The sequence below is a fragment of the Nomascus leucogenys genome, chromosome 20 (assembly GCF_006542625.1).
Source record: "Nomascus leucogenys isolate Asia chromosome 20, Asia_NLE_v1, whole genome shotgun sequence".
NCBI lineage: Eukaryota > Metazoa > Chordata > Mammalia > Primates > Hylobatidae > Nomascus > Nomascus leucogenys.
The window spans coordinates 49,968,316-49,982,037 of record NC_044400.1 but is presented as its reverse complement, the minus strand read 5'-3'; the positions used below and the strand labels follow the sequence as shown (position 1 = coordinate 49,982,037).

General features: G+C 32.8%; 1 protein-coding gene across 5 annotated transcripts in view; it reads right to left on the bottom strand.

Moving 5' to 3' along the window:
- The window catches only part of ARAP2 (ArfGAP with RhoGAP domain, ankyrin repeat and PH domain 2), a 177,107-nt gene that overhangs the window by 143,942 nt on the left and 19,443 nt on the right, over positions 1 to 13,722 (bottom strand). For all 5 annotated transcript variants that reach the window (XM_030800960.1, XM_030800964.1, XM_030800962.1 and 2 more), the window contains exons 3-5: positions 2,832 to 2,890; positions 1,654 to 1,730; positions 816 to 907 (exon numbers count right to left, since the gene is read on the bottom strand). In XM_030800960.1, coding sequence (XP_030656820.1) covers positions 816 to 907; positions 1,654 to 1,730; positions 2,832 to 2,890 — 228 coding nt within the window. The remainder of the gene's footprint in view (positions 1 to 815; positions 908 to 1,653; positions 1,731 to 2,831; positions 2,891 to 13,722) is intronic.

The following is a 13,722-nucleotide window of genomic DNA, read 5'->3' as shown; positions in this document are numbered from 1 at the left end:
AAATGTTTACTAAAGATGTTTAATTGTTTAGCTTTAACTGAGGGAAACCTGTAACAATGTTAGCCTTAGAAAATGAAAGACAAAAATAAAATGAATGTCCCACTAAAAGAGTATAATTAAACTGTTGGCAGTACAAAAGAGGAATGCTTTGGGGGATGAATACTCCATTTTCCATAATGTGATTATTATGCTTGTATCAAAATATGTTAGGTACCCCAGAAATATATACATTTACTATGTAATCTCAAAAATTAAAAATTAAGAAAAAGAAAATGAAGTATCAGGTAATGATCCAGTATGCCAAGTTTCAATAAAGTTGAGAGAAAAACAAAATTGAGGTTGGTGCATACAAATTCTAATTCCGTATGTGATCCAAATAACTGGAGAATTGCCATGCTTCTTGCCAGTGCTGAAACTCCAATAAAAAGAATATATTATGCTTGTAAAGTCTGCAACTTGCATAGTGATGTTCTGCACTGCCCTTTTCTGCTTTTTATTAACATAATCTCTCATCTTTAATGTGCAATCACAGTCACCTGTATTTGCTACTTTGGGGAGGGGGTGTGGTTTCCATGAGAAAAAGACAAAAATAATCTGCCACGGAATGCAACTATTTACTTGATTTACAGAGCATAATTCAATTAATAAAATGGTTGCTGCTATGCTTATATTTAGAGGGGAAAAATTTGAACTTATCAACATAAACTATTTTCTCTGACACACAATATGAATATGACACACACTATGAATGAGAAGTCAACATTGTATAACAGTTTATTCTAAATAGTTCATCATCATCAATCATGATCTCATACCTTGATTTGATGATAAAAGAGTTTGTTGCAGTAGTTGCTTCCCCTTTGAGTGCTTCTTCCTGGGTCAAAAATTCATTCTTTATAGATCGCTTCTATTAAAAAAGCAAACAAACAAAAAACACATACTGTTTTGCTTTTTGGTTTGGGGATTTGTTTGTGTGTGTAGCAATATTCTACAAAAAATCCATAATATCTGAGTTTAGTTTTATTAAATAAGTATAATTACTTAGATCAATTTTCAGAAAAAAAGATAGTCTACATTAAACAGACTTTTGATCTTTTTTCACTATTTTATCAAATCGTTAACTCATCAATTCAAGTAAGAATAAAAGATGGTAACCAAAAATAAAATTTATGTACCTTTGCTTCTTGATTCGTTTTAGTCTTCCAACTTCTCTTTTATCAAGACCAAGAAATAATATAGCAAAAGAGCACAAGTAACAGAAAAGAATGAGTGATAAACTAAATAATTAAAATATATACATAATTGGAAGTCTATGCACTTCGGAAGTCTGCATTTGGCTACAAGGCAAAGCAAAAATCTAGAGAGTGTTTAAGTTTTATAGAGTTTGCCTTTTATTTAATTAACCCAACCTTGTGGCAAATTTTTAAAACTATCCTGGATTCCTGAAATCAAAATAAAAGTGTGTTTCTATAATGTATATTGAAAGGTACAGATTTTACCATAATTTTACTGAACAAAAATTTTGCTGACTGGAAATTTCAATCTTCAATATAATGCCATTCTTCAAATAGCTTGGAGAAAAATGAAGAGGTACAAATAGTCAGAAAAGCAAATAATTGATTATAGAAAACAATTATAATGTATGGGACTAACCTTGGAATTTTCTAGTCTCTGGAAGAGAAAGGTCTCTCCATAAGGAAAGATGGAAGATGAATTCTCCTCATTTGAATCTTTTAGGGGAATTATAGGATGAGAATAGAAAGATGTGAATAATGTGAAATACTGTTTTTAAAAAAAGATTAAAAGCATGAGTTTTTTATGGCATTATCACAACGTAAGCTTTATTCTGTAGGAGTCCAAATTATGCTAATTCTTATCCCCAAATCAATTCTCCCCATCGTCTTCTTGATATAACACTCATGGTATCCACCACTTGCTTCACAAACATAACTCACGGCTCCTTAAATTGCAACCTGTCACATATGTCCTTCCCAACCTCTAGGATCCACATTAATATAACCAAATACATTTGCCCACATACAAAAGAAATTGTCATGGTGCCATTTATAATGCTAATTCCTAAATAAGGAGATATTCTAAATGGCAGAAAATTAAGCTTAATTCTATAACTTACAATAAATAATTATAAAAAGGTCACTAACATAATAGCTAGATATTACTTAGAATCTCAGAAGGCATTTAATATAATTCCTCTAATGCCATAGCTACTAACGCATCTGTAAATAAATTATTTCAAGAGAAGTTCCACCATCCTTGAATTATACTAATCTACAAAAAAATAATTCTCAATATTTGCATTTCTACTATGGCAAAAATTTTTCTTAAAGATTCAGTACCCAAGTGTTTGACATCTTATTGTCAAAAAGAATGTTCCCAAACTTGTATAATCAGAATTTTCAAAATGAAAGAAAAGCCTCTGTCACTGTTCAATTTGCCAGAGCAACAATGACAGCTTTCCAGTTACCATGGCAAAATCACTTTCCATACATATATCTCTGTTCTGTAGCTCAGACTGCCAGAAACCATTTAATTTAGTTAAATGCCTGCAACTGTGGCTAATAATAAATGAAGCTTGTATAAAAAGAAAACTTTTTACATTAGCATGTACAAATTTCCAGGAGTCAGAGTGTATGTTATTGCCTTTTATTCAGTCCACTTTAAAAGTGTCTGAAGTACTGTGAACACTGGCAGACAGTTATTTCCACTGTTCCCTATACCACAGGTGGGCTGCCTTTGCAATCATGATTTTAACACAGTTAAGACTATCAAATGAGCTCTAATTTAAGGAGACATTAAACACATACACTCACTTTGCCATGCCACAGATTTTTCAGTTGAGGTAGCAACATTTCTTCTTTCACGGAAATAGCTTAAAAAGCAAGAGAAAATATTTATGAATGGAAATATTTATGATATTTATGAGTAAAATTAAAATTATTAGAAAATATTATGAGAAAATATTTATGATTTATATTTAAGGATTTATTAGAGAGATATACATTCTTTTGGGTAGAAAAAACAATATTCAGAAATTAATTCTGACTTGAAAAAAGCTGAATAGCCAAATTCCACAAATGTATTTTTCTATTTAGACTTTTAAAGGAAGAAATTTTCTTTGCAAAGGACATTTTGTACAAGTGTTTGCTACTCACACCTATAATTTACAAAAGTAAACATATTTTTCCAATGCTAATATGCACATAAAGTAATTTCAAAACTGCTAGTCATATCTCTGAAACAGATTTACTAACTAGATGTCAGTATTTGTGTAGCTTTTTGTCTTTAGCTTTATAATACAGAGTCAAAAATGTGTCTGGCTCTGTAGACACAATATGAAAATACACACAAGATCTTTCAAAGATCTTACAGTTTCAGGAGGAAGATATTACAGAGCAATTATTTAGAATACAACATGATAACAGCAGTGGCAGAGGTAAACATTGTAGAAGCAGAGGGTGATGAAGGCCTTCTATCATATAACAGAGTTCTCTTTTCCACCTAAAAAATGGAAAAATAACCTTTAAAAAGAAGAACAAAACTGGCAGATTTATACTATACAATTTCAATATTTAATCTAAAACTACAGTAATCCAATCATTGTGCCATTGCTGAAAGTACAGACATATAAATCAATGGAATTGAATAGAAAGTCCACATATACAGTCCCACACAACTTTGGTCCATTGATTTAAGAAAAAAGTTCTGAAGAAATGTGGTGGAAAAAGAATAGCCCTTTCAACAAATGTTGCTGGAACTGGATATCTCAATGATTAAAAGAAATGAATGTCGACTTTTGCTTCATATCATGCACAAAAATTAACTCAAAGTGGAGTTGGGACCCAAATGTTTAATGCTACAACTCTAGAAATTCTGAAAAATATGAGAGAAAAATCATTGTAACATCTGAGTAGGCAAAGATTCCTTAAATAAAATAAAAAACTAAAACCCTAAAAAACATTGAAATTTAGTCTTTACCAAAATTTAAAATTTATAATGTCAAGTACTAGTGACGAGTGATTTGCCCAAACCAAAAAAAGGACTCTTACAATCCAGTAATAAGAAATACAACTCAATTTTAAAATCGGTTAACCTGCCATGGTGGTGTTCACCTCTGGTCCCAGCAACTCAGGGGGCTGAGGTGGGAGGACTGCTTGAGCCCAGGAGGCGGAGCCCTGCAGTGACCCACGATCGTGCCACTGCACTCCAGCCAGGGCAACAAAGCAAGACTTTGTCTCAAAAAAACAAAAACAAAGCACACACACAAAAACAAAAAAGAACCAGCATGGGCAATATAGAGAGACCCTGTCTCTACAAAAATAAATAATAATAAATGCTATTTTTTTTAAGCCTGGGCACAGTGGTTCATGCCTATTATCACAACATTTTGGGAGGCCAAGGTGGGCAGATTTCTTGAGCTCAGGAGTTTGAAACCAGCTTGGGCAACCTAATGAAACCCCATCTCTACAAAAAAAAAAAAAAATACAAAAATTAGCTAGGGGTGGTGGTGCATGCCTGTAGTCCCAGATACTTGGGAGGCTGAGGTGGGATGATTACTTCAGCCCAGGAGGTTGAGGCTGCAGTGAGTCATGACTGCATCACTGCACTCCAGCCTGGGCAATAGAACAAGACCCTGTCTCAAAAAATAAATAAAATAAACAAAATGGAAAAATGCAAATAGTTGTATCACAAAATATATGAATGTGTGATACCACCACATACACATTAAAATAGCTAAAATGAAGGATGTTCATATCAAGTGTTGGAGAATATGTGGAATAATTAGAACATTTAAATACTGATGGCAGCAAATAAACAAACAAACAAACAAATAAATACCGCTGGCAGGAATGTAAAAGGGTGCATCCATTTTGGAAAATTGCTTGTATTTTCTTATAAAAATAAACATTCACCAAACTTCAAGGCCCAGCTATTACAATCCTACCAAAAATATTGAAAACATATGTTCACAGAAAGACCTGTATACAAATGGTCACAGCAGCTTTATTCTCAATAATGAAAAACTTGAAAAAACCCAAATAGACATCAAGAAGTAAATGATAAACAAATAGTGGTGTATGGATCCAAGAGACTACTACCCAGCTGAAAGAAAAAAAAAACTACTAATAAAAAATAATAATCTAAATAAATCTCAAAAATCATCATGCTGAGCAAAAGAAGCAAGACATAAGAAATACAGTCATGCATGGTTTAATGACAGGGATACATTCTGAGAAATAGGTTGTTAGGCAATTTCATCATTTTGCAAACATCATGGAGTGTACTTACATAAACCTAGATGGTACAGCCTACTTCACACATAGGTTACATGGTATAGCCATTATATTCTTACAGGACCAATATCATATCTGTGGTCCATCACTGACAAAAACATCATTGCGTGGTGCAGGACTGCATATTCTATCTTATTCTATATGAGCATGTAAAACAGGGATGGACTGTATAAGAAACTAAGAAACTCTTAGAAGTAACAGAACTGCTCTGTTTCTTGTTTATGGTAAAAATTTCATAGGTTTACATATCTTTCACAACTCATCAAATTACATGCTTTAAGGAATTATAATTTATTATATATATTTTTTGACCTCAAAAGGAGTTGTTTCAGAATGAATTCAGCAGCCAAGCATGGTGGCTCACACCTGTAATCCAAGCACTGGGAAACAGAGGTGGGCAGATCACCGGAGGCCTGGAGTTTGAGACCAGCCTGGCCAACATGGAGAAACCCCATCTCTACTAAAAACATGAAACTTAGCTGAGCATGGTGGCGCGTGACTGTGATCCCAGCTACTTGGGGTAGCTGAGGCAGGAGAATCTCTTGAACCCGGGAGGCGGAGGTTGCAGTGAGCCAAGATCGTGCCACTGCACACCAGGCTGGGTGGCAGAGTGAGACAGGGTCTCAAAAATAAATAAATAAAATACAAAATACAAAAATAAAAATAAAAATGATTTTAGCAAACTTACTAATAGGGTTGACATATAAATATCAATTCCATCCCCAAATATCAATAACAAAATGAAACATTAAAATGGTGCCATATAGTATAAGGGCATTAAAAAACTACCAAAACCTAGAATTAAATCTAGCAAAAGATTTGCAAGAACTCAACTGGAAAACATTACCAAGAAAATCAGAAAAAAATCTAATAAAATTTTAAAAATATGAAATACTAGATATTACAAATATGACAATATCCCCTATATGAATCTGTAGAGTCAATGCAATCCTAATCAAAAGAGTTACTGGAAAGGGGGTTTGTGAGATTTAACAAACTGATGCTAAAATACATGTGAAAAACAAAGGACCAATAATGACAAGTTTTTAAAGAGTACAGTGAGAAGACATACTCTACCAGGTTTCATGATTTATTATATAGCTGTAGTAATTAAAACACTGTATTATCAATAAAAAGGATAATAGACTATTGAACTAGGATTAAGAACCCACTTAAAGAGACCCAGTTACATGGATGGAGCTGGAGGTCATTTTCCTTAGCAAACTAATGCAGGAACAGAAAACAGAATAGCACATGTTCTCCCTTGTAAGTAAGAGCTAAATGATGAGAACATATGAGCACAAAAGAGGGAACAACAGACACTGTGGCCTACTAGAAGGGGGGAAGTGAGAGGAAGCAGAGGATCAGAAAAAATAAGTATTGGGTACTAGGCTTAGCACCTGTGACACAAGTTTATTTATATAACAACCCAGCATATGTACCCTGAAACTAAAATATTAAAAAAAAACACAGAGATCCAATTGCATTTAAGGCAAAGACATCAACCTATAGCAATGAGGAAAGTATGGTCTTTTGAAAGACTAGAGTACTTGTACATCTATATGGAAGCAAATGAAAATTTACTCCTACCTCAGACAATACACAGAAACCAATTCAAGACAGATTATAAATCCCCGTGTAATAGGCCAAACAATAAAGCTAGAAGATAAAAATAGAAGATTTTCATGTGTCCTAAGACATAACAGTTTTAACTCTAAAGGAAAGTGCACGTAAATTTGACTAAATTAAAATGAAGAACTCTTATTCATTAAAAAGTCACCATTAAGGAACATAAAAACAATATGCAGAGGCAGAAGATATATTGTACAAGGGGTTTATACCCACAGTTTATCAGTAACTCTTAAGAATAAATAACACTTAAGGAACACACAAAAAATGCAATTTCAAACAACCAAAACCAAAATAGGTGAAAGATCTGAAAAGGCACCACACCAAAAAGATATAAATGTAGCAAAAGGCCAATAAACAAGCACATAAGGTGTTCAATCTCATTAGTTATCATGAAATGCAAGTGTAAACCACAATAAAATAACACTACACATGTATCTACATGGCTAACAAAAAACACACAAATGTTGAGGGTATGAAACAAGAGGAATGCACATACACTGTTGATGGTAATGCAAATTCATACAACTACTTTATAAGAACCATTTTGCATTATCTACAAAAATGGAAAATATACATATCCCATGACACAGCAATCCTACTCCTAGATCTGTATTCAACAGCCATGCATACAAATATGCCTCAAGAATAACCACCCAAATATATGTCAATGGGCAAATGGAGAAACAAATTGGAGATTCACACAAAGAAACACTATTCAGCAATAAGAACAATCTGACATGCAACAACACAGACACATCTCAAAAACATCATACTGAATAAAGATGTCAGATACAAAAGATGACCTGCTCTGTGATTTCATTTATATAAAATTCCCAAACAGGCAAAACTAACTAATAGTGAAATCTACAGGTGCCTGATTCAGGAAGTAGAGAATTTACTGCAAATGGTCACAAGAGAATTTTGGGAAAAGTGGAGATGAGTGATGGAAATGTTCTAAATCTTAATTGTTACAGTGGTCACATAAGCATGTATATACTGAAAATTAGTCTATTTTATATGTAAATTATGTCTAAGTTGATTTATATGTGTATATACATATTTACATTATATGCATGTATATATATACACACATGCACCTACAAATAAATATACACATAAAATATTGGATAAGGTGGAAAATATGAAATATCTAACAAAATTAAGAATGGATATTATAGCATATTCATAGAATAAAATACTATACAGCAGTAAAAATGAACAAACTATAACCACAGGCACAAACATGAATGATTCTCAAAGTTAAGCAAAATGAGCTAGACTAAAAATATACTCACTATAAGACTGCAATTTTTTTAAGATCACAAAATGGGCAAAGCTATACTGTTTGGGTCATACCTAAAAGGTAAAACCTTTTTTAAAAGCATCCTTTATTTGTTCATTATCTCCAGATTCTTGATACTTTTATAAAGCTGTAATTGTTTCCTGACATTTGTATACTACTAACGCCAAGTATTTACTACTGATTTGAACCCTCGAGTGGAGCAGTGCTCAAATTTTGAACGTCTTTGGTAACTTGCACTAGTAATTAATATCACTGCTTCTTACTGAGCATTTACAATATGCCAGATAGGTCCCAGATTTTTACATATAGGCACACGTGTGTGTGTGTGTGTGTGTGTGTGTGTGTAGTCATCCCCTCCACATTCTGATCAATGACTGAACATATGACAGTGATCCAATAAGAACATAATGAGAATGAAAAATTCCTATTGCCTAGTGACATTGTAGCCATTGCAACACCACAGTACAACACATTATTCATGTTTGTGGTGATGCTGGTGCAAGCAAATCCACTGCACTGCCAGTCATATAAAAGTATAGTTCATAAAATTATGCACAGTACATAATACTTGATAATAAGTGATCATTTCACTGGGTCATATATTTACTATACTTTTTTATTTTAGAGTATACTTCTTCGACTTATTTTTTTTTTAAGATAACTGTGAAATAGCCTCAGTTAGGTCTTTCAAGTTGTATTCCAGGAGAAGGCATTGTTATCATAGGTGATGACAGCTCCATGCATGCAACTGTCCCTGAAGACCTTCCAGAAGATGGGAACGGGAAGAGTTGTAAATTTTATACATTTTTAAAAATTAATTAAAAATAGAAAAATGCTTATAGAATGAGGATATAAAGAATATTTTTGTGCAGCTGTACAATGTGTGTTTTAAGCTAAGTGTCACTACAAGAGAGTAGGAAGCTTGAAAAGTTAAATTAAAAAGTTATAATAAGCTAAGGTTAATTTGTCACTGAAGAAAAAGTATTGTTATAAATCTAGTGTAGCCTAAGTGTACAGGGTCTATAAAGTCTACAGCGTTGTAATGTCCTCGGCTTCAGCTTCACTCACCACTCACTGACTCACCCACAGTAAGTGCCCTATACAAGTGTACTATTTTTTATATTTACACCATATTTTTACTGTACCTTTTCTATGTTTAGATTTGTTTAAATTCACAAATATCTACTACTGTCTTACAATTTCCTACAATTCAGTACAGTAACATGCTGTACAGGTTTGTAGCCTAGGAAGAGTAGGCTCTACCATATAGCCTAGGTATGTAATAGGCTATACCATCTAGGTTTGTGTAAGTACATCCCATGATGTCCAAATAAGGACAAAAGCACCTAATGGCATACTTCTCAGAATGGGTGACCATCGTCAAAGGACTCACGCATGTGTACAAACACACACATATAGTACACAGATTTTAAAAAAATGGGAAATAAGATTATTTTCCACATTTTTAAAAGTAGGCAAAATTGGCACAGAAAGGGGTTAGGTCACTTACTCAAGTTCATACAGCTCACGAGTAACTAATCTGAGATCAAACCTAGGCAGTCTTGTTCCTTTCCCAAGACCTAAGCCACAATGCTTAACTTAAATTTAAAAAAAAAAAAAAAAGATTTTGAATATTTTAAGCATATCCATTAGTGGAATTTTTAAGCAATATTTTGTTGGTTTTACCAATAAATAAAATGTGAAGAAAAAAGTTTGTGATAATTCTTATTGATTGCCTCATTTAATATCTACCTACAAGGGATTACCAAATCTATCAACCAAGTTCAGATGAACTGCTGGAGATGAAAAATTAGCACAAATATAGGAAGCAAGTTGTTTTGAAAACTCTTGAGTAGCAACTTACATTTTCATTTATCTACTAATAAATTATCACAACCTTTCTTATATTTTAACACCTATTATGCCCAAAGCAAAAAGCAAGTGTCTTTATTTATCTACAGCTCACACTAATTCCTTGTATCAGCCCTATGAGGTAAGATTTGGTGTCCTAGTCCTACCAATAAAGGTGGGAAACTCTCCCAGCCCAAGTCCCACAGCTAAGAAGAAGAAAGCCAAGATTCAAGGTCAATTTTGTCTTTCTTTTCTACTATTTTACCACCAGTTATCCTGAAAACTGCTTTTAACTTTGAAATATAAAGCATGTTGATTTGTGAAAATTAAAAACTGAACCGTAGTCATCATCCTCTCCTGTTCTTATACTTTTATGATGTTAGCCTAGTTACTTGAAAGTTCTGAACCTGCTTTCCACATTTATTAAACGGGGAATAATCCAGGGCCTGCTGCCTAGGAGTATTATGACGATTAATGAGATGATGCTTTTACAGAGCATAAGGCAGTGGCCTGCATAACATAAAAACTCAGCAAAAAATGTTAATTTTATTACAGAAAAAAATTATTGGTCCTCCTGGTAAACCTAACGTGTGCATTTGTTTCTTAAAGTCCTCAAAATGAACACTTCATATTTGGAATAGTGAAAAAGTGTCGACAACCTAGGAGAATAAATTATGTTTTTAAAATCAAATATTATACAGCAGTTATATAAAATACATATATTGATGTGGACAAATCACAAAAGTATTAAGTGAAACACCAAACTACAAAAGAATATCATTTTCATTAATCAAAAACATCTACAGCAATGCTATTGCATCTGTAGTAAAAGTACAAAAGCATGCATGAGTAGGATAAACACCAGTTTCAGAATATTGGTTACTTCTGGGCACAAAGGAAGGAGGCAGAAAAGTTAGCTGAATTCATTATTTCTCAATAAACTAAAGTCTGGGTCTACTATGGTAAGATTTTTTTTTAATCTAGATGGTATTATATGGTAACATGATATTTTGCATACTCTTATGTATGTTTGAAATTTTCCAATTTATAAATAATTTTGTCTTAATATTTTTGTTGTGGCTTTCAAACCATTTTTTAAATATGACTCATACTACAGTTTCTGACCAGGAAGCCAGAATTACTAGCTTAACTCCAAACACTGAGAAGGTACCTCCTTCTCCCTCGTAAATTCCCTGAAAGTCATAACCTCATCTTCATCCTTGTATTGTAGCCCTTTTTCCCTTTCCCTCAGTGCTTTGGACCAACAAACTAACCCTTGTTGAAAAAATGCCCCAAGCATCATAAACATATCCAGGTAATATATGTCATTGTTGAGGGGCTCAGAAATCTTGTCATATGTAAATGATCTTGGGAAATGAAGCATGTATATTTACAGCTTGATTTGTGGAGTTTCAGAAAAGGGAAATTCTAAAATAAAGCTTTATTTTAGTAAGTTAAAACTTATGTTCAAATGGAAATAATGTTTTAAAACCCCAAATAATAATAAAATCTAAAAATAAAACCCATATCAAAAATATCAATGATTCTGATTCACATTAGCTGGCTAAATGTCTTGTTAATATTTTCCCTATGTCGATTTTATTATTTTTAAAACCCTAAATCTGAAAATGGAGGAAATCTGCAGATGTTCAATTGTGACGGGCTGACCTACTATAAACAGTCTTTGCCTGTGGAATGTAATATGTTTGTAAGGCCTTTGAAAATACCTAAATTCTATTACTTAAATAGAGAATTAACAAATTTCTATACAAGAAAAACTATTGTTCTGAATAAAATCATGTTCCCACCCCACAAAATTCATATGTTCAAACTCTAACCCACAATGTGACTGTATTTAAATTAGGTAAGTAATTAAAGTTAAATACAGTCATAAAGGTGGAGCCCTGTTCCAATAGAACTGGTAGCCTTCTAAAAACAGAAACCAGAGATGGCTCTCTCTCTCTCAGCCTAGGAACAAAGCCCACATAAGCAGACATCAAGAAGGCCACCATCTGATAGCTAGTAGAGAGCCGTCACCAAAACCAAAGGATGCTAACACTTGATTTCAGACTTTTAGTATCCAGAACAATAAGAAAAATTTCTATTGGTTAAACTACCCAGTCTACGGTATTTCATCATGGTAGCCAGAGACAAAGACAACTATCATTGGTATCAGAATTAAAATAGTTTGTTTAAAGAACCTGAATATAAAAGAAAAGAAGGTAATGAATCACTCTGATTATAAAAGTGAGTGTTCAGCATACCTACAGGTTTTATTTTTTTTAATATTTTTAATCACTGAAAGTTGCCCAGAAAAGCAGTGGCATAAAGGTTAATGTCAAGATATCCCCTTATGAACTGTACTTACTACTTTGACAAGGCAGCCAAATAAAAAAAAAATAATTACATGCCATATGTGGAACATCATTTCACAAAATGTTAAAAATAATAAATAAATGAATAAATAAATAAAAACACAGTTCTCACAATTGATAACAGACTGTGGGTCATTCTAGAGTGAAATTAAAAAAAAAAACAACACACAATCATTAGGCAGCAGTTTAACACTGCCCTGAGGTTTTCATAATATCTAACTAAAACAGACAAATCTGAATTCAGAAAGCATGAGAGTGTAATTACAGCATAGACCAATAATGTGAAACTGACAATGCACAGATAAGCCTCAATCTGTGAAGTTTTAAAAAACATCCTTAGGGTAAGAATGAATTATCATTACAGAACTACTGCAACACATAAGTTTACAACATCATGAATTTTTTAATCTACTAGCAAACATTTCAATTTTATACGTTTTTCAAACAAGATGGATTTACAAAAAGAAATATAAATGTAATGACTTTTTAAATTAGATTATTGAGCAGATAGATACCCTCACCTTCTAACAATAAATCTAACTACTATTTAAATTTAGATTTAATTATTTATATATTCAATTCAAAATTTAACAAATATTAAAATAGTCTTTTTTCATACAATTTAAAAAGCATTTTAAAAGAAAGAAATCGAAATGTTAAGATTGCTAAATATTTTTCTACTATAATGTGAAACGTAAAATTTTCTTGAAGATGAAAATGAAGGATATCCTTCTATATATTTCTTATTCAGTACAGCAAACGAATGCTGATTACTTTTCTGTACTTTTTGCTCATATGTATTGTTGACATTAAAATCTATAAAATAGTGTCAACCATTTTGAATGCCTATGTGAATACAGAGGAAAAATATCCAAGATTTTTATTTTTAATAGAAAGTTCAAAGAACACAGGAGACTTCAGGTTTAGATTTCAAACTTTTGAAAAGCCCTCAAGGAGTCAACACAGCACCTCAGTTTTCTAGCAGTTGTACTTGCACAACAGTGCAGCTTTGCACACCATCCCTTTCCCATTACTTCTGCTTCTTCATTTGCCCTTACCCCCAAAACATTCAGAGGCACTACACCTTACAAAGAAGGCTTTGAGACCTATCCTAAGGATAATACAATTGCATGAAAGATGTATAAAAATTATTAAAGCGAGGAGGAAAAATGTACTTCCTTCAGTAGCTGTGAGATTCCTTCCTGCCTGGGGCACTAAGACGACGCTGCATAAGATCACATGACACACC